The following is a 24,933-nucleotide window of genomic DNA, read 5'->3' on the forward strand; positions in this document are numbered from 1 at the left end:
TGCTCTCCTGACTCCGACATGAACAGGAAGCAGGCAGCCAGGCTCCCTCCCCTAAGCCAATCACAACGCTTCTATGCAGCATTGTGATTGGTGTGAATGCTGGGGGGCTAGAGGGCTGGGCATGTTCTCCATGCAGGCTGAAATGCAGCCTTCACGGAGAACAAGGAAGTGCGCATGACTGGTTGGGCCGACCAAACAGTCATTGCGCACCTTAGGAGTGGGCAAACCACTTCTCACCTGCCCTGCTGAGAGAGCAGAGCAGCCCACCTGCCCACCGCAAAGCAGCAGGACACGAAAAAATAAAATGACAATAACTCAAAGTTATTGTCATTTTATGTTTCTCACTGCTTAAAAGCAGTGGGATGACGCTTCTCCAACATTTAGTGTAATGAAAATAAAGCAGTTAATGTTGCACTCTCCCCCACGACACAGATTATGTCATGGATCAGCTGTGCAGTGATGGAAGAGTTGCGGCAAACTATGCAAAATATGATCTCACCGTCATCTCTCATTCCCCAGCTGTACCTAGAAAAACAAGACAACCCTGTTGCCCTGTCATGTACCCTCCCACCCTGACCAACCCTCTATTCTTAAGGAATAAGAAAAAACACTTGGTGTACAGTCAGCCTCCTGCACCACTCTTTTTAGAATGTTCCCCTCACCCAAATATTAAAAGGTTTACCTGTAATCCTACCAGCCTCCCTACTGTCTTCAATTTAATAGCTCCCCATCTTGACTCCAAAGATTTTTAAATAAATACCTGGCATGCAGCCATCATTCCATACTACTGTCTTCGCCTTCTCTATCCAACAAAGACATGATCTCCTCTCTCCATTCCTAAATTGGGATCCACCATTGAACTGTCCCAGTCTCTGTAATCCGCCATCGGCATGGAATGCAGTGGGTCTGCTCAGACACGTAGCTGACAGTGCAGTCAGCGGATGGTGGCTTCACACATTTTCTCGCCTCCCTCAGGTCTGTCGAGACCTGAGAAAGTAGATGAGTGAGATGCTGGCTCTTCATCTGCTATTCCACTGCTTCACTTAGATTTCTGCAGTTACTGGCCTTGTAGATGGAAGGTGGCAAAGCTAGTGTTTCACTATTGTCACAACAATGAAACAACTACTTTGATAGCTGGAATATGAGTGCATAAGATGTTTTCTTATGATGTAATATTAGTGAATAACATGCTTTCAAATCTAGTACTGTCGATAAGGGATTCCTATGCAAGCCATACACAATAATACTATTGTTTGCCAATCCTTTTTCTCCTTTCCCCTGCATTCAACCAACATTCAATCCTAGACATAGCTGAGTTATATGCATAAATATGCCATTAAAGCATATTGTCCATACCATCAGGTGACCAGGTTCCTTTCTGCAGCACTCTTATAAGGAGTAACCCTATTGTTTCTTATATAACTGTGAATAAAATATGTTCTAGTAAGTGATTAGAGCTCCTTTTGGTACTATTTAAATCATGCTGATCCACCCTTGCTTTTTCCGATGTCCTAATTACTGTGGACCTGGACTGTGGACTGTAGAGTGGATTCTTGCCAGGTTGTGGGCACCCTCAACAGGCTGTGATCGTATAGTCGTTAATACTCTGCATTGTGGGTACCTTCGACAGGGTGCTGGTGAGGTAAGCGGCAGCACAGTCTTGTTTCCCAGCGACACCCACTAAGAAAAGAATGAAGTGTTACACTTTCGCCAATGGAAGAGACCAAGTGTAGGGTGTGGATTTCCATTGTGTGTGTTTGTTGTTACACACATTTGTGGAAGCTAATATTAGTACCATGCTGTGCCAACCATAATAAAGTCAATCTATTACACAATGAAACTAACAATTAGTATAGCATGAGGTGTATTTTTTATGTTGTGCAATGCATTACCGAGTGACAATAAACTGATAAGCTCTGCAGCTCTAGTCTATAATTATTCAATGAGACAAGAGCAAACCTGCAGACTGATTACAAGTTGACCCCATTGCTAAGCTTAAACACTACCAAGTCATTCAGTCTTTGTCACATGGTGAGTGGAGAAGAGGTTGGACCAATGCCTGAACCCAACATTTTTTCAGAAGGAATTGGCAGCATTACTGAAAGATGGAAGCAAGAGTGCTTTACACAGATTTCCCAGTAGTTAATTTTCTTAATGACAGTTCTGGCATCCATTTTCTGAATCATGGATTCTACAAAAATGTTTATGTCTGATTTTAATTATTTATATGACAAGAAAAACAAACATTGGCAAAGTCTATAGGTCTGGTGTGGGCTGTCAGCCTTTTCTTTTGACATATTTTTTGTAAAAACCTGATTGTTAAAGGATCAGTGGGTCCTCCCACTAATAAATTATAAACTCTGACTTAAAAGCAAAATATTTTTTGGTCTCAAAAAGAGCCCATTGACACAGTAGTGCAGTTTCTGCCACTGGGTGAAACTATGTGTGCTCCAAGTGAAAGAGTAGAATCCCATCACTCAGCGAAGTTAGCTAATTGCTTAAGCGGGCTGGCCCACTGCCACATACTGTATGCTCTAGTGGGCAGAAAAAAGCTATGAATGAACACAATAACAGACTGATGGATGAAATGACTGGGTGAAAAGACCTAGGAGTTTATTATATGTGCAATTTTAATAAAATAAAGGATCTTGGCTAACTCCAGACCAAAAAACTGGAACTGGTTACTGCAACCCCATGTCAGGCCATGCTGCAGGGACTGAAGAAACAAGACACAAATATGCACTGGTACCCAAGCAGCATGCACAAGAAAGCACACACAGAGATGGTGGGCCACACAAAATCAATGACAACAGCAGAGGCCTATTCTCAAGAGTGGATGGGCAGATGGGAAAGGGGCAAGGAGGAACTGAGGGTTTAGAGCCAAGGGCACTAGATGTGGAAAGAACTGAAGATGAGAATGTTAGAAGCCGTGAATTGAAACAAAAGCAAGCACAGGAAGATCAGAAGAGGTAGAAAGGCAGACAGAGAGGCGGATGGGAGGGGGAGAGCCACAGCATGGAGTTGCAGATTAGTATGAGGTCTCACAGACTTGCTCTCTGCTGAATGATGAAAAGTGATGACTAAGGATAGGTCTAGACTGGCTAAAGGCAGCATGATGGAGTGTGCTGATTCATTATGGTGTGGTAAAATGAGACTAACGTCAAGGCTGGTGCTGGTGCATAATCCACTTTGTAACAGTTCAGCACAATTTTCCTTTCTAGGTTTGGCTTTAGCTAAGACCATTTGTTTGTATATATATATACCATATACATACACACATATTTACAGGGACTCTCAGTTTGCTCTTTTCATCTATTGGTTTGTTGAAGTCAGTAGCGGGTCCTCTGCTAAGGCGGAGGAGCGTCGCCCCACAGTTTTTTTCAGCTGTATAAGATCTAATAAAATGATATGACTGTATTACAGCCTGGGTGGAGAACATGCTCAGGCCCACATGTTCCATCTGAGGACCGACCCACGACACTCAGACCAACCACAACACTGCATTGCAGCACTATGATTGGCTCAGAGGAGCCTGGGTACTACCAGGCTGCTTTCTGTTCCTGCTGGAAAGAGGAGGAGAGACGTGACCAGGTGGAGCGGCAAGAAGGACACGGCAAGCAGGTAAGCTGAATTATTTTTTTATCTACCCTCACCCCCACCTCCCCTACCACCGCCCACCACGTCCGGTCGGAGCCGGCCACCGCTGGTTGAAGTGTTATTCACGTTTTGCTTCAGCCCACCACAGCATGCACCATGGGACACAAATTCGGTCCACTTTGCCACTGGCTTACCAGACAGAGAGAAGGCTTTCTGTTCTTGTATAATGTACACATCTGCACAGTAAGTAGTCCCCTTTATTGCCAGTGACTATGCGTGCAATGGCGGGTTTTACATTAAAGTAATATATTTAGGCTTTTAGACAATGTTTGTTTTACTTAGAGGAGCATACGGCACACCCCCATCTCTGACGCTGGTCCTCTCATGTGTCACGTGTCTTCATGCAAAAACATTCACAAAATAAGCATGGACACAGCTGAAAGATTAGCAGAGACAGGCTCATTGGCTGTGTGAACGCTGGTCTCCTTTATGGTTTCACAGCTCTGTGGGGACTTTACACGGGGTGTTTAAAGACACAGCGCAGCTCGCGGTGAATGCAGCAAACAAAAGGGATTAGTACATTTCCTTCCCACTAGATCCCACAATGCCCTTTTTTGGAGTGTGCTTTCCTTGGAGAACTGAACTGCATGGATTGCTGAAAATTCTGGAAATGTTATATTCCAAAAGAGCATCATATTCATATGTGAACGTTTTTGATGCTGTTATTTATGTATGATTTTGCACAAAAGCTTTTGCGTATTACTCCGGATCCCTAGATGCTTTTACTGCATTCTTTAATCGTACATGATGCACCGAGCTGCATCGTGGCATGGTTCTCAGCTCTGCCAAGAGCTCAGTCGGAAAACTCATGGTCTGGTGACCGTGAGACAGCTCACTTTGGGAGTGACCGTGAGACAACTCACTTTGTGAGTGACGCAGGATTTTCCAAGGGTGAAAACGGGAATAAGAGAATTTCTCTTCTTATCCCATTAAGGCTTTTAATTCCCTTTCCTGTCTAAGTGGATTGAAGGCTCACACCATGCCAGGTGATAAGAGGCGATGAGAGACAGACGATGAACTGGCACCGTTAGACATAACTGGGATTATGCTGACCCTGCAAACAACACCCTAGAGTTTGTAATTCAAGAAAGGAAGGATGCAAAAGACAAATAGCCCAGCGTTGACGGTAATTAATGAAGCAGAAAAACCAGACAGTGCTTTATCTGCAAAAAAAAATCGGAATCTATAGGAAGCCTCTAGTGGCATGCTATACAACACAAATAGGTTTGGCCCAAAAAGCATGTTCTGAATGCGCTGCGTACAGATCGGCAATATAGCAGATTTACAAAAATACTAAATAAAAGTAATCTGTTTATCACAGTTGTATTATATATCACACACTTCATAACACAATGAAACACCTTGCAAAATGAGCTATTTTCAATGCAAGTAAGCATTGACAAAGCCAATATGCCTGGCGTGGTTTTGCCAAGGATGGTGTTTTTAAAGATTTTTATAAAACTTTTTTTTTTAAACAATAAAAAAACAGGAGTTTGGGCATGCATGAATGTGTGCCCATTGAGTGGTCGTTTTTTAATGTTTTCGTAATAAAGTTGTACAAAAACACAAAAAGATGGACAGACGTGCAAGCGCAAGCTTACACAAACACACACTTTTCATTAGTAAAATGTAACCAAGTTATTCAAATGTGGATGCACTTGCATGCACGCACGTGCACCCACATAGATGGCCATTTTTGGATGAGTACAAATCCCACTTTAAAACCTCGCAAGCAGTCAATGTGAGATGCAACACCCTGCAGGCTAAGGCAAGGGTCCTCAAACAGTGCCCTTGGAATTTCTAGGCCACATTTTTTATCAAGAACCCTACATGGGCTGAAAAGTCCCTGGCTCTGAAAAGGACTACTTTTACTGCAAGTGAAAATATTGTGCTAGGGCAGAATACGGTCACTCACAGAGAAAGGAACTAAAGCCTGAAGTGGGCTAGCCTATTGGTCCTGTAGTCATTTGCAGTAGGCACAAGCAAAATGTTTATAAGAAGAGAACTGAACAGACCTATGGACGAGGAGGGCTTTCTGAAAGACTATTTTAATATACAAACATTTTTACTACAAACAAAAGACCTTGGCTAACACTAGACCTAAAAATGACAGCGTGTAGTAACTTTATTTTAAGTTTCTCACATGTCTCTAGACCAGTGATACTCAAAATACAGCCCGGAGGCCGTAGGCGGCCCTCTTGAACTTTGCATAAGGACCCCTGGTCAACAGCAGCACTGGGCTGCTGTTTACTCGACTAGCACTGACAATAACAAAAATGCTACATAAATTGGTAAGAATTTTTTTAATGGTCAATTGAAGTTAAAGAAAGGAGGTAACTAGGGTGTTCTGCACTCCTAAACTTAAAAAAAAAAAAACCTTCATTTTAAAAGGCATCTTGCAACAAAAGTGTAAAAGTATGATAAAGTCTTTTCAAAATTCTGCAGAACCGCTTCACTTTAGTACATCAGATTATATCGGCGCTTTGAGATGTATTTTTTAAAAGTGATAATTTTCAAATTGAATTTAGAAACATTCATTCTTCCCCCACACTGACACCAATGCCAATAGCGAACTCAGAAATCCGTTGCTATGTTAACTCTGTGGCTGTGCTGGGTTTCTATTATACATGAACATCATAATTTATTAAATCAAGCACAGAAGGTTTTGTAACATCCTGAAGTCATTTTTGTGTTGATGAAGAAAAAGGAGGTAAAGTGAAATAAAACAATTGCCTAGGATCACACAATTTGGTTAAGTGAAGAAGCTGGGATTATTTCCAAGCTTTTAATTTAACACTGTGTGATTCAGACAGTAGATGCACATGCTTCACTTTCCCTACACCCACCTTGCCACAGTCCCCACCCTTGTCTCCCACTACCCAGCCACCATCCTACTGGCATCAACGCGCCCTTGGTCACAACACAGACCAAACTTTGTGGCCCCTGGAAACATGTCTGTGAGTGCCCATGCTCTAGGCGTTTGACCATTGACTAAACAGACACAGGACCGTTGGAAATTTAGAAATTTGCTTTGCTTTTTATGCAACCAAGTGCCCCAACTGTCTAATTATTCAGAAGAAGCAGCTATTCAGAATACTTAATGCACCACCCATGGGGGCAATACAATGCACTTCCTTTCTCATTCATTCAGAACATCATTCACATCTAAATGCTTAATATTCCTTTCATTCTGAAGCTATGATAAAGGCCCATATGCGGTTATAACAGTATCAGCCCAGCTTGCTGAACAATAATTTTCACTGTATGTCTCTCTATGCCTCCTGAGAGGTGTACCTCTCAGGCACAAAACATGTAATTAATCGTTTTGCAACAGCCCTTATAAAGAGGCCTATGATTGTAGGTGCATGGACCCTGCTCACTTGCCTATGCCGATGTATAGTGCACAGTTGCACAGCTTGTGCTGCTGCATGAGATTTCAGATTCCAGTGTTCCCAATCTGTCACCTTCCAGGCGCACTGAGAGTGCATGCACCATGTGAGCCTGGAGGAGACTCGTTAAACCTGCGCACAAAACAACCCCCCCAAACCCCCACCCACAAATGCATCTGGGAGAGTGTGCAGTCAAACGCCTGCCTGTCTGGGTAATCAATGTAATAGCTTCTCCCGGCAGAAGGAAAATGACATTTCCTTGTGCTCAGGATGGGAAGGCAGGATTGTGCAGTGCGAGCAGTAAAGTCGGCCTTAAATCAATTTGATCCAAGTGAAGTTGCTGCTCTGCGTGCGGCAGCGGCGCAGGGCTGTTTATTTCCCTCCTAACCCGCTCTCCACACCGCTCCCTGCACATCTGGCACATGTAACGTGCCCATTCCTTGTGCTTGTGTGGCAGCATGTTTCGGTCAGTTTCACCATCACCCGTCTTTCGATCCCCCTTGACATTACCCATACCGTAGTGCAGTTGCCGCCCAGAACAGGCACTGTGGCCTCAAGAGCCGTCCACGCAGGTAGCGCGCACGTGCGCAGCGGCTTGAAGCAGCGCGGTCCTTACCTGTCTCTTTGTCCCGTACGTCGTCCAGGTGCAGGTCGTTCAGAAGGTGCTCCAGGATTTTCTCCGGCGTCCCCGAGACCACCATGTACCTGTGGGCAAGCAGAGAATCCAGAGAGTCATCTTCTGTGGAGGACTGCGAGCGGCTGCTCCACTCGTCATCCTCGTCCTCGTCGTCAATGTACTTGAAATACGGCACGTCAAAGGTCGGCGGGGGCAGCTCTCGCGCAGCGAGCGCCAGGGCACCCTTTCCCTTTAGGTGAGGGTGAAAGACCCTCAGCTTGGCGCTGCCCATGCTAGACGTCCACTGACAAGGGCATATTCCCCGTTCACTGCGCCATCCCGCCCTCTCGCTGCTCGGCTGCGTCCATCCGGCTGCGGAGCGCGCTGCAGTCCGCCCGTGCCTCTGTGTGTGAGTGTGTGCGTGTGGTGCCTGCGCGTGGACGCAGCCCGAGGACAAACTCTTACCTCCAATCATGCTCGGCGCTCCCTGCTGCGGGGGCTGGGCTCTCCGACGACACTTTCTTGAGCACCAGCACATCCTGGTCTTCTTCTCTCACTTGCAGGGTGGACACTTCGTCATTCGGCTTTAATTTAGAAGAAGAAAAAACACACTTTAAACGTCTGAGAAGTGATTCTCCTGAGACAGGCGAAAAGCGCCGATTGGCGCTGCAAGCGCAGTTCTGTCTCTGCAGTGCCTGACTAGGATTTACGCGCCTCAAAGCACAATGCAAGAACTACATTATTTGTCCTACACAAAATATTATTCAAGACAGCCATTATTTTCTTCTATATTCAGTTACGTTCTGCTGCCATGATCCTATATTTTATAACGCTGATGAAAGATGCACTCAACTGCATAATGCGTACAGATAACTCATCTATTCTGAATGAAAGGGTTACAGGCGCAGAGCTAATTGTGTTTCTGGTACAGGCAAGGAAATACATGACTATTACCAATTCATATCTTTTATAATTCATATGCAAATATTGGCCTGGCTTTTAAGCAATCTGTACACTTAATGAATTCAAAGGCACTGCATGATTCTACAAATCCTTTGTTTATGTTACTAGCAATTTACAAAGTGTACTCCCTTTGCATCTGCACGTCTGGTTCGTCTTTATGACACTTGGAAGCCACAGTGGTAGGGACCCAGCAGCAGCAGAGCACTAGACGACCTACGAAAGCGCCCAGAGGTATGAAATGAGGCGCTACATAAATGCAATTGCATTGCACTGTAGTCAAGGAATGGAATCGGAGATCAGGTTGTTATGCACCAACCTTTCTTGTCTCGGCTCTCACGGGCAGGAGGGAGCGCCGCAGTCATTCTTTCTGCCTACACACCACCCTGCGGCCGCTGACGGTGCGCTGTGCGGCACGGGAGGAAGAGAGGGTCTCGGAGAGGAGCGGCGGATGCTGATCCGGCAGCGCGCTCCAAAATAAATTAACTGCTTTGATGCATGGCGTAGTCGATTCAGGGCACTCCGGTGAGGAAATTAAGCTGTCAATCGGTTTTCGAAAGCTCTCCAGTAGCCAGACTTGTAAAAGCTGGTTAATTTTCACTTTTTTTTTTTAGTTTTACACAATTAGACCGAACTGCAATTCAGCGCTAGACGACCAGAGTGATTTAAATATAAATTTTATACACATGTGTATCGATCAATATCGATGCATATGTTGATCAAGTGCTCCTACATTTATCATATGTACAACCAAGCCGAAGAAGCTAAGTCATAGAAGGTAAAATGACCTGCCAAAGGGCACACAAGTTGTACAATACACATGCCAGGATTGTAATCTGGGTCTCCTCTTTGCCCATTTGACAATTTTGTCAGCAGACCACATGGGCTTTTAAGTAGAGAACGTCGAGGATTTCAGTTGCTATTATATGATGTGATATTCGTTCATTTAAATTATATGATTATGGCCACGGATAAAAATACTGTTCTTTTAATCAAATAAAACTCCAAGCAACCATGACACGCAGAACACTAGAGTGAACCATCATCAACGCAGCTCCTAGGCATCTTTCGTGTTTAAGAAGAGAGGGGAATTTCATTTTCACGCCATTTTCCTATTAGGTTCGACTCATCGGTCTACAGGGTCATCGAGTCAGGCATTCACGACAGACTTTAAGCGACAAAAAACAATGCTACGGTAGAGGAAGCTACAGCAGATACCCTTTGATTTGTGATGACAACACAAGGCCAACCCCTTAATCAACTCTTAAGCCCTCTTAGATATAGAGCCTATCTGCTAGTAAATGGGCAAGGAGTGGGAATTACTCAAAGTAAACATGGTTCTTGGACTTCCGTATACCTCGTGTCCTGCTGCTCTTTCTTGACCTCTGAGGCCAGGAGGTGTTGCAAGGCCAGAACCAGGAGTAACCATGGACACACCAGAGACCCCAGTTTCTACCCTTGGCTGATCCACATTGATGGACATTGCTTGCAGGGTATTCGCATGGATCATGTCTGCTGCAAATATTCATAACAACAAAGAGCAAATATGGCATGCATGTTCAAAGGTTTGCTGGGGCCAGAATGAAAAGTATGCTGGATTTTACTATTCTGTGAGTCAGAATTCCCATCTCTACTTTCTAGCATCTCAAATTCACACCAAACAGCATTAACTGAGACAGAACCATGACTCCGTATTCATGTCAAGCAGTGGTGCTGGTAGTAGAGGTGGGCTACTACGCTCAGTGCACTGCTGCCACCTATGCAATGGTCTGCGGCTACTAGGAAAACTGATTCCTGGTATTCTTATAGCCCATAGTGCTAAGCTCTCCATTATTTACGTTATCATATACATGAATCTTGAATTAAAACTGTTTTTGTTCCCTGCTTTAGTAATTTGTGGAATACCCTGATGCATTATACATCTGGAAGAGGAAGGGGCATGAGTCACCTAATTCAAGATTGATTATATAATGTGAATAGAAGCAGGCAAATCAAGTCTCTCTTATGTTCTTTATAGTGTGGGGAGTGCTGCTAGGGTACACGAGTGAGTTCATTGGTGTGCACTGATAGCTGTGCCCTGAGGGGTCAAACAGGTCCATGTGCTGGAGGGCTTCATCTCTAGACCCTGTCGGAAGGGATGAACACAGCCACCCAGGCAGCATGCCGTACAAGCAATTCAGGCAGTCTTGTGTGGCGCTCTCCGTCTTCTGCTAGTTTATTAGGAATGTCTATATAAGACCCCATGGTATTGACTACACCTACAGAGAGGGATGACTTTACTTACTCTTAAGCATTCAGAGCAAAAATGCCACACATGGTACTGGAGGCAGTGTATATAACGGTTTTTGGTGCACTATGAGAACTTGACTCTGCTAGGAGCAGGTTATCTCTAGCAACAATGTAACAAACCTAATTTCAACTGATATACCACAAGCAGTGAGTAGGTGTGGTCACAATCTGAGGTCAGCATAGAGAGCGTAGAGGAAGTGATACAAATGCGAGAAGGTGATGAAGAGATTTTCATAGTACCAAGGGTGCATTTAATAACCCAATAACATACACAGAGGGGTGCATGAATCATGAATACACCCTTCAAGGGAAGCCAATAGCATCACATGATACATTCACTGCCAGTTATGACACATCTAAAAGTGCCAAGGAGACACACCTCTATAAAGACAACACAATAACACTACACCACTGCTTTCAGAGCCACTCCAATCACGTGTTGACTGTATCTTTGCCTTTGACCCTGGAACAGGCTCCACTACATGTCAGCTAGGTTTACTTTACACAAATACCACCTACAATGAAATAGTGATGGAATAACAAAGGAAACAAAACACCCTATATTTCCCAAAGAGGAGGGCTGTGTTGGAATTCACAGAAATCTGGTGTCATCAATGTTTTACTTCTAGACATGAGTTAAGGCAACATCATACTTTCCACGGAGGGAGAAGTGTTAGATTTAACTCCTATCGCAAGTTACCTTTACTCCTTTGGTAGTTCCTGTTGATTTTTTTGAGGTGGAGCTTAGTTAGTTTGGTTTGGAGAGGTGGATACTTTTAAACATTATGCAGGCTAGTTTAAACTTAATTCATGCCTTGAGGGGGAAACAGTGCAGTTCTTTAAGGACCAAAGTGATATTGTCTCCCTTTTGATGCGTGATGCTAGCTCAGCTGGTAGATTTAAGGTTGATGTGAGAGGAGTTGGTGTGGATTTGAAGCTCCCCCAAGTATGGCAGTTCTGTAAACAATACTGAGCATTACAATAATTTGGGCCACCGGGCAGCGACAGCAAGGATTTTAAATATTTAGTTATAGCAACTGTAGAGTGGCACTAGAATCCTTACTGAATTTGCATTCACAGTGTCTTAAAAAAGTTTACATTCAGTTTTATTCACGTTGGATTAAGAACATTTGATGACATCAGGTTTTGTTGTTTCCCCAAGAAGACACTGAGAGTGAGAATATCTTGGAGCAAGTTCGTTTCCAAGCACATTTTGGAGTCATCAGCATAGTGGTGAATCTTATTACTAACTTCCTCCACCAGAATTCACAGTGACTCTATACAAATTATACTATATAGGCACACGCTCTGAACCGTGAGGAACCCACAGGCAACTATGGGGCCATATTCTGATCTTACCAGATGTTTTGGTCAGGAATGATGTGAACCAACTTTCCACTGAAACATTCATGTCTCAAGTATCAGAATGAGTCCACGATGATCAGTAGTATTGAAAGCTGTTAATAAATTGGGAAGGATAATGAAGCAGACATTGTCTTTTTCCAACATGAGAGGCCATGCAGGAATTTTTAAAGTTGCAGTTTCTTTGCTGTATCTTTTGGGGAAGCCGGATTGGTGAAGGAATTAAAGTTTTTCTTTGGTAGAATATAAGTAAGATGATCTGCCACACACATCTCATTGGCTTTTTCAGCCCAAGGCAGTTTGGTGATTGCTGTGTAATTGAAGAGATAGGTACAATCTGCTTATGCGTTTGTTTTGGAGGAGCGTGATTGGTCATGTAAAATTCGTTCTTTTAAAAATGAATTGATTTGTAAAAACAACTTCATGTAAAACTATTTAAAATGTGTAGAATCCTCTGAAAACGATGCAAAAAGCAAGTGTTTAAATGCTCTGAATTGTGATCCTACTGACATGTTCCTACTTCACACCCAATCCATCATATTCTGTTTTCAATAATCTAGCTTCTATACGGTGACAGGATCTATGTTATTTGATATATATATGACCTCGTGATGTACATGCTTCTGCTAGAATACAAATGTCAATAAGGCATTCCTCTGCTGCTTAGTGCTAGGTCCATGAAGTATCAACACTAAAAATAACTATAAATAACTGGGCCACAATAGCACTGAGAGAATGATCACCTTAGCGCGATCATCATTCTATTTGTGCATTGTCCGGGAGGTCCATATTGATACTCGTGTTGAGATTTATCTCTGCTTTATCAATGTGTGTAGTTATTACTTATCATATCCTCATATTACCCATTTCGATATTGAGCACCAGCTCTTGTTGTTGCACTGCTTATATTTTGTGCCACAGAGCTCCAGTCATTTGACTCTACTGAAGTTTTGCGGCCTACCACTGAGGTCAATGGCTGGCACTGATTTGTGGGATGCATTTATGCTATATTTTGCTACTGAATATTTGTATAGCATACAATTGGCCAAGTAGTTGGCCTCTTGGTGATATGTACAGATGTCAATCTGCAGTTGTAATTCATCAGTGGGGCATTGTCTAATACCTATCTGTATTTCATCCTGATGAGGGTGAAGGGGTTGGTGGGTGTTTGTTATACATATACAGTTGTTCGAAGGTCTGTTAACCTTGAAACGTAACCTGTGTAAATGTGAGTGTGTGGTGGGTTCACCCTCTGCAACTGAGTATAGGGTCTTGCAGTCCCTAAACTAACTCACATGAGTTGTCAATCTGGTATTCCACCTTAATATCGACTGCAAAATATTGTGCTACCAGAATATCATTGTCAAAATATTGAAAAGATACATTTACATAGATAAGTATAGATTTACTTTACTTAACCCCATATATATGAACCTAGGCAACACTTATCTTTACAGTAAGTAGACGTGGAGTTAAGAATAGTAAATCTATAGTTACCTCAATGCACTTACCTTCTCGATGTTTTAGTCCTCAATATATCTGCCACAAAATTTTGGTAGCATAATATTTTTGTTTCAGATATTTTGACTTACATCTGTCAGTCTCCGAATCTAACCAATCTAATGTGGCGGCAGTGCTGTATTGTTCGAATTTCTATACGCGGCTAGAGTGATCAGCTATACTCTAGAGCTTCTACCAGCTGAATTTCTACCACCACCAGTCTCCTGTCTACTGTCAGGATTCTGAGGACTCAGAAGTGATCAGAGGTTTAAAATGAAATTCTTTACGTAGAGGCTCTTCTGGGTTTGCATCATCTTTGAGGGCTGTCCTGAATATCTGGATGTACTTGCGAGAAGTGAAGTACACCCTTAACGGGACTCTACGACAGCCATCACCCTTCCAGAGACAATTAATCATGTTACGTGACACATTCAACCTTCCCTCTCTCACTACCTATGAGAAGTTCCTACTGGCCACGGCGCTCCCTATAGCAAAGATCTGTATTCTTAGGCACTGGAGATCACCCAACTTACCACCCATGATGAATGGCTAACCAACACTTACAAGTCGGCCTCATATGAGAGGATTGCATACCTGAGTGCAGGATAAACCAGAAACCTATTTACAGATCTGTTCACCTTCTCTGGGTATCAAACCTAAGGGAAACCCTGTCATGATCCCTCTTTGAGAGGCGAAATTATCCCTGATCCGCCCCCCCCCCATGACTACAGGGTCCACGGTGGAGATCATAGCCTCTTCTTGGTTTCACAGAGGTAACCAATCAAATAGATGCGCTTTCTCCCTTTATAGTGTTTCCTTAAGTGTGGCTCCCTCTACACTCCTTCGTGTAGCCTACTCCTGACCTTCGACACAAAGAACGGCACATATTGCACCGTGATGCACTATTGATCAGGAACTCCTGCTTTTTAAACTGTTCTCCTTTTCTTATCGTATCTTCTCTTTTCCCTTTCCTTGGATCCGCTGATTGGTCCCATGACACACACCATGTCTTGTTCTCCTTCCCCCACATCCTTTACTCACTCCCATTTCTGTTTGTTTCAAACTGTTCTATGCCACAGAGCTCTGAAATAATGTACGGATGGTGTCATTGATACTGTTTTCTCAACATGGCATATTCTACTGTGTTACTGGTCTGTGCCTTATACAGACCTTGTGCGTCATTTCCTATATGTACCCTTCCTTACACGTTGAAATGTTTCTGAAGATCTTTTGTATCTTAGGAAAATTATAAATAAAGATATATTTTTAAAAAATAGCTCCAGCCAACAAAGTTTTGGTCTAGTTTTCTTTAACGGAATGGGCAGTGTGCATTGATTTTAATTTTAGACCATGCAGTGGTTAGCATTATGTGTTTTGTAAGTTTTAAACACTGCTGGTGGACAATAAGAATTAGGCCTCCAAAGGGTGGTGCTGATCTCTGATGAGGAGGGCAGCCTCCTTACCCACCTGGGTGTTTTTAAAACTATAGCGTTAATGTAAACATCTATACTACTCTGCTCTTTATATAGCTGAAAAACTTACTTTCATATTTATGGTCACGGAAGGCAGTCTTTTTTTACTATATCTGTATTTAGCAGCGTGGGCAGAACCTGATTGCCTTTGTCTGTGTTGGATAATAAAGAAATTGAAATGTATGAACTGCGTCACTTAACTCCCTGCCCTCTAGAGATAAAGAAGAACAAACTGAATGTTAAAATACAGTTATGAAAGCAGGAAAATGACTACACTTCTTCGGTCATAAGGGTACCAGAATGTAAGATGGAACTGAAGATCACCTTCGTCACAAGGCATCTTGACCTAAGAAACAGCAAGTGGACCACAGCATCTCAACACTCTCTTCCCAATCTCCATTGACATTCTTCGTCCCCCCTCACTTTGCATATACCCTTTACTTGCTCTATCCTTAGATCAATGAGCCACACAGACATGGCATTTCAGAAATCACCAGCAGAAAAATATTGATAAGGCACACTTTCTGCTCCCTACTTCGATATAAGAAGGAAGAGTCATTGAGATTGGGCACAATGAGAAGACAGAAAAAAAGTATTAGAACACCATCACCACTTAAATGAGATTACTAGGCTACTAGAATGACTAGTATGCCCGCAGTTCATATCATTGAACCACAAATGTAGGATTAATACAACAAACACGCCTGACACCACAAGCAGACACATAAAAGACACTTCAAACTTGTGCATTAGGTTCTTAAATGCCTGACAAGAAGCTGTACAAGCAGCCTAGTGTGGATCCCAGCCGTGTTAGGAAAGTAGAAGTCGAATGAGGATGGTTGCAGTACTCAATTTTTGCTAATGTAAGGATACCTAGAGTTTAAGTACTCCTTCGCTTCTCCAAGATGAAAATACTCACTAATGAAACATTTCACCATTCGTGGCAAGACTTATCCAGATTGAGGCTGGGTATTGGGTGCAGAAAACAAGACCACTGAGGAAGGGCAAAAGGGCATCTGGAGACTAATGCCAGAGGTGGTACGTGCTTTCCAGAGCAAGGCGGGGTAATGCAAGACCCATTTCTGTTTAAGAGAGCTGGAATTGAAAGGTGCCATACCATAAAGATGACATATGCTTTCAAATCAGGGTCACATTTACAATAGCTCTGGCTTTGGGAGCCAAAATAAAAAAGACACATATGTCAGGGGTGGGAAAGGATCAGATGAAGAGAAGAAGAGGTAAGAAGAGACTACCCTATAAACTAATAATGTAAAAAGAGAAAGGAGAATATTCACCCAAAGTATTTTTGACTTGACAAATTCTCCAAGATGTATGCACTTGTAGAAAAAAATTGTCATTTCTACTTTCAATACAGCAACATTAATATAACACTTTGGAGTCACTAAAACAGAGAAGCAACACAATCCTCAAGTATGCACTAGAAACATTGCAGTAGGGCAGGTTAGGCCAGCTAGGATTCTGCAACGCAATTATGTACCATTCACGTTCCTGCGAATATGTAAATTGTATATTATGTAAATTGTATAATTAACACGGAAAAACAGAACAACACGGCACGGTTGTTTCTTAAGAGGTGAGATAAACATATCCATTTAAAAAATGGAAGCCTTTCTATTTATTGTCACTTAGAATCTGCAATTGAATATAAATAACCTACAGTCAAATGGCGCAGCACATTTACGAGTCATTAGGCTCCGACTTCATTACTGGTGGATGCGAATGCAAGGCCATGTCGGATCTATCACGTTTTTGCAAGGTCAGGGGTACCGTGGCTGTGCCAATTAATGCCTCACTGCCACTGCGAAAAGCCCCCGAGACAGTAAGGGGAGGACACTTTCGAGAATATTAAAGCAGAATTATTATCCTTTTTTCAAAGCGTGGGCTGCTCATAACAGGCACTATAGAACTCTGCGTGAATGAAGAGAAGCGATAAAACTAGTCTCGGTGTAAATGAATGCGAGGCGGCGCGGCTTTCAAATATTTATCTCGACTGGGTTTGTACCACCTACTTACATTAAATTACTTCGGGGAGTATGGTCTGTCCGCATTGCCATTGTCTCTGCTGATGTCGTCGGCTAAATGTCAGTATGTTGTAAATGAGGAATTCATTCAAGAATAGCGGAAAATCCAGGAGTCACCCCGCTTTATCAGAAAACGTAAAATAGTCCCTTCTAAGGTCTTGTCAATCAGACAGCCACATACCTTCTGTGAGCATGCCAGAAACTCAGTTGCGGCTGGCACAGGTAGAAGCGGTGAGGCGGGAAGTCAACAGACGAAGGAATAGGTCAAATTAAATAAAAAAATAAATAAAACCACTTACCTTGAGCTCGCCGCATCACGTAAGTGGTTTTATTTTAAAAAATGTTAATTTTACCTATCTTATCGTCAGCCGACTTCCCCCACTCGCTGTCCCGCCCCCACCCCACCGCTCTTATCTGCGCAAAATCTTGCAGTGGTCTTCCTACAGCAAACCCATTGCTCTCCATTGGTAGGGCCGTTGGTTTGCTTCTTGTCTTTGTCCCTCCCGTGGAGCAGAGCCACTTTACCATTCTTTTGATTGCATCCTTCCACTGCAATGTATGTAACTACTTATTTCTTTTTGTTTAAGCACTCCATGAGAATGCATGTGTTTTCCAGCTCTCTCCCTCGTGTAATTCCTCACACCAAATGTCATACACTAAGCTCTGTGTTTCTCTCTTCCTCGTGAGCTTCATTCTCACTGAACTCCCCCATTGTCCATGCTTTATGTTGGTCTCTCCCTCATGTGCATATTCTGGCACCATGTTGCTCTTGCTCTTTTGTGCTTCTTTTTGCCTCCTGCCTCCACCAACTCACCTTTTTCCCCCTACCTGCCCTACCACCCTTCGCGCCCCTTCAAATCATTTATGTTTTACTTTATTTGGAATGACTAGCAGCTGCCATTTGCTAACAGGCCACTCCTGTATGGGCAATGCACTTTAGTGCAACTGAAACTTATTTGCTTTATTTACAGTTTCAAGTGTCATCCACCATCTTTGATCGGTAAAAATAAAAATAAAAATAAAAATTCCCAGGATATCATTCAGTAGGTGAACACGTTTGAAAATGCATGCACATGACTACGGGATGATGAGCGGTTTTAGCATGTCTCTTTTTTTTGCCCATGCTAAACAGCATGTTGCTTTATGTCTATGCTGCACAGCATTCGCAAAAACATAGGCAGAGCAAATAGCTTAATAAGGCAAGATCTATTGGATTTGACAACGCTTGTTCCCTACTGACGTTTATCACACATTTAGCTCTCGGGCTTAAAGGCTATAAATGGGACACAAGTATTAATGCAACTCCTCTTTTGAATAAGGGATAACTCAAATATGTAGCAAGTACTTCCACTATACATCACTCTATATGTTAAGGATGGACTAGGGCCTTTCGATCTCTCCATTTAGAAGGCATAGAAACTAAAGGTTATTTTCACAGGCCTAAAAAATCACGTATTTCCTAGAATATCAGGATTTACCACGTATTGATTCTTTTGCAATTTAAATGCAAAAAGTAAGCACTTCTTGGTGCAGTGAATGGGAAGAACATATTTTTAAGAGCCTTGCCAAAATGTTTTAGAAATGTCTCTCTGTATCACAGATAAAATGCCTGTTGGCTTTCTCGGTGTTTGTTAAGATATTGTCTCTAAACGTTATACATTTTAAAAAGTGATAGTGAAGCATTCGAATAAAATACCAAACTTTTAACAAGCTTCATTTTAGGAAAAATGATTTATTAAACACATTACTACAAAATATTGAAACAGACTGGTAAACAAAGGCGATTGTGGGTCTCTCAGAGATTCCTGCAGCATCACCCGAGGGATCTCTCTCAGCACAAAGTGGGCTATCCAGAAGTGAACGAAAGTAAAAGACTAGTTTTTACTGTTTAAGTAGGGGGACGATAGTAGATGTAGGAGAAGGCATTTCACAGACTACATAGCGTGTGAAATCCACCCGTGTTTTTTAAATTCACTTGCGGAAGAAAATAAGATTTCTAAATATGTCCAAATTCACTCTGCAGTCGAACCGAAGAAATGGGCAGATTGTGGGCATTTCTCACTCTTTTTGCACTTTGTGCATGAACTGCAGCCACACTAACTGCCCTAAGTCCCCAAAAGCTGAGCTGATTGGTGCTCCAGGGGCCTCGTTTGGTGAGGGAGAACCATATTAATTGCTCGAGGTGGACAATTCACGATGGATTCCCATGTGCCCGTTTTCCGTTGTAGGGGCAAGCATATTTCATGGAATTTCATCGTAATGTGCTTTGCATACTGAGGAGTAAAAAACAATTCACCCCCCTCCGCTTCTTCATATATTTCCTGATAAATCATTCTGCATTGGCAAAGTAGAACAGATGTTTTGGGATACTACTGCAAAACACATTTTCTTAGGAAGCCATTCAAGTCATAACAAGGTGCAAACACTGTACACCACTCGATGCCACTTGCAGAATCAGGCAAGCCCTGGAATGCTGCTGCTGATCAACCCTGGGGCACAGAGTTGAGTCATGTCAATTTTGTTTAGTTGGTCCACTTAAGTTTTATAAAAGTTACAAAAATGAAAATAACTTTGCAACATGTTCCCACAGAGACAAGACGCTCTGAAAATTACATTTAACATACTTGCAAAGTAATATGCTGCGGTTTTATCTATTTTAATAACATGAAAACGTTTCAAATGTTCAATGGGATCTGAAGGAAAAACTATAGAGAACGCGTTCAGCAGAGGTAAGGAGCATGGAACCAAGTGTACCATTGCGGCAAAAAAATAAAACCTTCAAATTGGTTGCAACAGGCAACTCATTAAAAAATATTTCTCATATTGCAAATCGCGCATTAGTAACTTTTGCCACATAACAATGAGCATAAAATACCATTACTTTCAATTAATAAATAACCGTATAGAGTCAGAAACAGACGTCATACTCCAAGATGAGTATAAAAAGTTGTTGAGTGCGACATATTTAGGGGCTGATTCACAAACACATTCATGAGTTCCAGAATTAGTACTCCCGCAGTACTCATCCACCCCTTATCAATTGGCCCAAAACATAGACACTGAGAATACATTTGAACTATTGATATACAATGAGTAGACGCAGAAAGATGAGTGCACTTTGAAGAACAGGGAATGGATGCGTCAGGGCCGATTCACAAAGGCATGCAAGAGTACCTAAAAGAGTACTCCTGTAGAACTGTCATATAGTACTTTTCTCTTACATGCTTTCATGACTGGATCAGTGCTACCATAGAGAGCTTCCGAGAGGAACCATCAGTATCTTGGCATACTTGTGAAATGCACTGCCACAGTTTCATTGCCAGTGCCTTTCTTGGCAGTATTACCTGACAGGTATTTACACCACAGTTGACAGCAGCAGGACCAAAAAAAGGTCTATGCCAATGTATCCTTCATTTGCAGACTGAATAAAGGGCAACAGCTTGCAGGACCAAGCATGATCTGGAAGCAAAGAACAACATACTTTCAAGAGATAGAGCTGGAAAACCAAGCTAGACAACCTGAAGAAACATCTTTGAAGCTGGAAGGTGAGGATAGTTCTCCCCACAGGGAGAAAAGAAAAAAAAAGAGTCCTATACTTAAAAATGGAGCAAGTGTGGAGATGGTGACCACTGGAAACTCACCAACAGGAATAATGTGTAATTGTGCAGGTAACGAGAAAAGTTATTCAGTAACTAGTGTGGCAAAATAGTAATACAACTTCTGGTGTATGTCGTCAAAGACCAACACATGTGTGAAAAGATCAATGGGAATTACTTTAAGTGAATAAAAGTGACATATTTACAATCAATGTTGATTAGTGAGATAAAGCATAACATTTGAACACAGCACTGAGGCAATGATTGCCCTTAATAAGGATCATGTCACCATGTCGCTTTGAGTAAAATTGGCGATTTGAGTTCAAGTGGGCTCGGGGGAGGGTTTGAAGAGAAATACAATTCAGTGATTTACCCCATATAAGTCTAATTGTTTTTTATGAGTGACTTCATTTTCAGTTACAGATAGTGAGGGATTTAACTTCTTGAAATTACTTTTTTCAAGAAAGTTTGTGGTTTCAGAATTAGATGAAGCTAGTTGTTTGGGATAGATGTTTTTGTAATAGCTCATGAATTTTGTGAATGTATCCATAGACAAAGTAATTACCTTAGTTTGGTTTCTCCTACTGCCGGATACTTAAAGATTTGCATACCATGGTTCTAACAGACTGGCCAATCTTGTCAATCTTAGCTGTTCCTAGTCAGAAAATAAGCCTTCATCTTTTGCCCTGCCAAATTCACTCTTTCATTTTACAAAGTTGATATATCTCTCTAAAGATAATATTTTTGTCTCCACAAATGAGTATTCCTGTGATGGTAACATCCAAGATTTGGGGTTTAATAATGGGTAGGGCCATTTAAGTTTATTTGATTATTTATGTCCTCTTTAAGCTCTCAGGAGACATCAACTGTTCTGCCTTGAATGTCAGAGCAATGAGCAAGAGCTTTAGAACTGTAAATGTTATTGAATAAATCTGTGTATCAATTCTTCATCCCTATGATTAATAAAAGCAAACCTGTCTCCCATGTATTCTCTTTTGAATTTGGAGTTTTCTGTACTTAAGCTTTATTGTTTTAACGCAATTTCACAAAATGTATTACAAACGTTGTCAGGTATTTTGATCCACTATCTGAATTTTGTGATGTTCAGAGATACCAGTTCAATTTTGTATTGATGCTTTGGGCAACAAGTTTAATATTTCATTGTGATGTGATATCAGTGCTACAGAAAGAGACCAGGGTAAAGGTGATTATTAGGGAAATGTTAGAAGTCTTACAGCTCTTTCTGGAGGACACTGTCTAACCACAGATTCCTCACCTTGTGATTAATCCCCAGCCATCAGATTGAATCCAGAAACTTTCAGAGCACTTCTCCTGTGTGCTGCAAGGTGGCATTACACGGCTCTGCACTAATGTCATTCCACTCCGGAAATGATGAACAGAGCTGCATATAAGTGCCACCAATAACTGCTGATGTCAGTTGCTTTCTAGAATGTATGCAGCCTCAGATGCATAGCCTATTGGCATATTAACATGATCAGTGTGAAGACCTGTTTAGATGAAGCAGGGTTGGTGAGAAGTCTACCAGAAAGATTGTTACTCAAGGTAAGTAACTTGTTCTTCTGATGGATACTTATAACTTCAGATTCATCATCTTGCAAATAGATACCTTAGCAGTACCTCACCAGGCAGTGGGTCCAGGACAGGTAATCTGCATTCCAATGCAGTGGTAGCTGCTTCAGCTCTGTTGGTATGAGTCTGTATATGGTCTGGGGGCTGTTTCTTAGCCAGTGCATAGCATATCATGATGCAGAGGACAATCCATTAGGAGATGGTCTGCTTTTGCACTACTGTGCTCCTGAAAACCCTAGAAAGAGCTGATTTCCCACATGAAGTTATTTGGTACAATCAATATAAAAATGTAATGCCCTTTTAGGTTCCAATCAGTGGAGTCTCTCTTCCTCCTTAGTGTGGTGAGGTAGAGCAAAGAACGTCAGAAGGGTGATAGTCTGACTGACAAGAAAAGCAGTGTCTACTTTGAGTCAAAATGAAACTCAAGTCCTTAGAACCAATTTGCCAGTAAACAAGGGTGGTATAAGATGGGTTGACAAAGAGGTAATGAAATTCACTCACATGTCTAGCTGATGTTATGGCAATGAGAACAACTGTTTTAAAGGTCAGAAGTCTCACTGGACAACTGTGCAACTGCTCAAAAGGGTTGTACATAGAAAAAGTGAGAACTGAATTCAACTTCCACTGGGTTATTAAAAAGGGTATTAGTGGGCACAAATGTTGCAAACCTATTAAAACATTTATTCCAATGGGTGATTAGATTAATGAAGGCTGATTTGGCCATTGCATGACGTCCAAAAGAGCTCATAAGCAGATGCTAAATGTACCTAAAGCAAGTCCTTGCTGGGCTAGGGGAAGAACAAACAATACAAAATTTTGCCTATAAATTGTCAATTTGCCAAGTGCCACACAAATGTGTTCCAACAGCTAGTGAAAACTGATTATGAAGGGACACTTCACCACCAAGATAACATCAACATCCTTAGGGTGCAGGTCAAAGGAGATCAATTGTCACCGCTCATTTTTCCAAGCATAGAGATGAAAATTGTGTAGGACCTGGTGCAATACCCTGACCTGCTGCTGCAACAGAAGGTCCTCCTGATGCGGCATCTTGATCAGAGGAAAAAGGTTCATGCCCAGGAGTTCAGGGTACCATATTCTTCTGGCCCAGTCCGGTGCCACCAGGATAACTTGGTCCCTGTCGCTCCTGATCTTCTAGAGAGGAAGTGGCATGAAGGCATAAAGGAATCATGAGCGCAACTCTAGATGGAAGGAGTCTCTGAGCAAGAACTGTTTTGGAAACTCCAGCTTGCTGACTTTGTGCATTCTTGGTAGTGGGTAGAGATCGAGCCAGGGTTCTCGCAATTGCAGGAAGATGGTCTGTGTCATCTCCTGGTGCAACTGCCACCTGTCCTCTGCTAGCTGCCTGCAGCTGCGTTTGTCCTCCCTGGCATTTAAGATCCTACTAGATGGTTCACCATCAGAGAAAGGCCTAAGTCATTTTGCCACCTTGAGGCGCACCGCCTCCTGACACAGGATCCAAGACCCCACCCTCTCCCGCTTGTTGTAGGACCACATAGCAGTGCTGTTCTCCATGAGCACCTGCACCAACCCTCCTTAGTTATTGTGAAGGAAGGCCTTCATTGCCCTGAAAATCACCCCAATGCCAACACACTGACGTGGAGTGGAATCTTCACCAGAGACCAGAGGCTTTGGAAATCAACCTCTTGGCTTTTCCAACCCAGCAGTGATGCATCTATGACCACTGACAGCTCTCAGTGGAGCAAAGAGAGGAGTCTGCCACTGATCCAATTGCAGTCCAGGAGCCACCACTGCATATTTTTTTGCAGTATCTGCCAAAATCTGGATACAGTCTGTCACATTTCTGTGATGTTGTGTCAACTGGGATTTTAAGTGTCACCACTGAGCTCACATGTGCCATGTGGCATGCATCACCAGCAAGATGCAGGAGACCAACAATCCCAGCAGCCTTTGAATCATCCACACTGAGATCCAGGACAGACGCTGAAACATCAGGATCCTAGTCTGAGTATCCTGGACTCTGCGTTCCAGGGGAAAATCCCCAAATCTTACCATCTCCAGAATGGCTCAGATGAAAAGGAGCATCCGCGAAGGAGTCAGGTGTGACTTCAGCTCACTAATAGTTAAACCCAAAAATGTTAGGCAGTTCCCAACTGTCTGGTGTGAGCCAACCTTCACCAGCCAGTTGTTGTGATAGGGAAATGATGACATCCCCCAGCCTCCATAGATGTGCTGTGGCCACTGCCATCACTTTCATGAACACTCTAGAGGCACTGGTGAGGTGAAAGGGGATCACTGTGAAGTGAAAGTGCTCCTGGCCCACCTTGAACACCAGGAAGCACCTGTGAGCTTGCAGAAATGGATGTGAAACATCCAGTTTCCAGGGTCTAGGGCAGACAGGACCTGGGTTAGCATGAGGATCTTGGATTTGTCCTTCAATAGGAAGGCGTTGTGAGGGGAAATATGTAAAATAGGGTG

General features: G+C 42.6%; 1 protein-coding gene across 1 annotated transcript in view; it reads right to left on the minus strand.

The window, feature by feature from the left end:
• RAPGEF5 (Rap guanine nucleotide exchange factor 5) overlaps positions 1 to 24,933 on the minus strand; it is a 970,266-nt gene that overhangs the window by 225,339 nt on the left and 719,994 nt on the right. Inside the window, exons 10-11 of the mRNA XM_085631598.1 lie at positions 8,128 to 8,246; positions 7,663 to 7,751 (exon numbers count right to left, since the gene is read on the minus strand). Coding sequence (XP_085487724.1) covers positions 7,663 to 7,751; positions 8,128 to 8,246 — 208 coding nt within the window. The remainder of the gene's footprint in view (positions 1 to 7,662; positions 7,752 to 8,127; positions 8,247 to 24,933) is intronic.

This window comes from Triturus cristatus, chromosome 10, assembly GCF_964204655.1.
Source record: "Triturus cristatus chromosome 10, aTriCri1.1, whole genome shotgun sequence".
Classification (NCBI taxonomy): domain Eukaryota; kingdom Metazoa; phylum Chordata; class Amphibia; order Caudata; family Salamandridae; genus Triturus; species Triturus cristatus.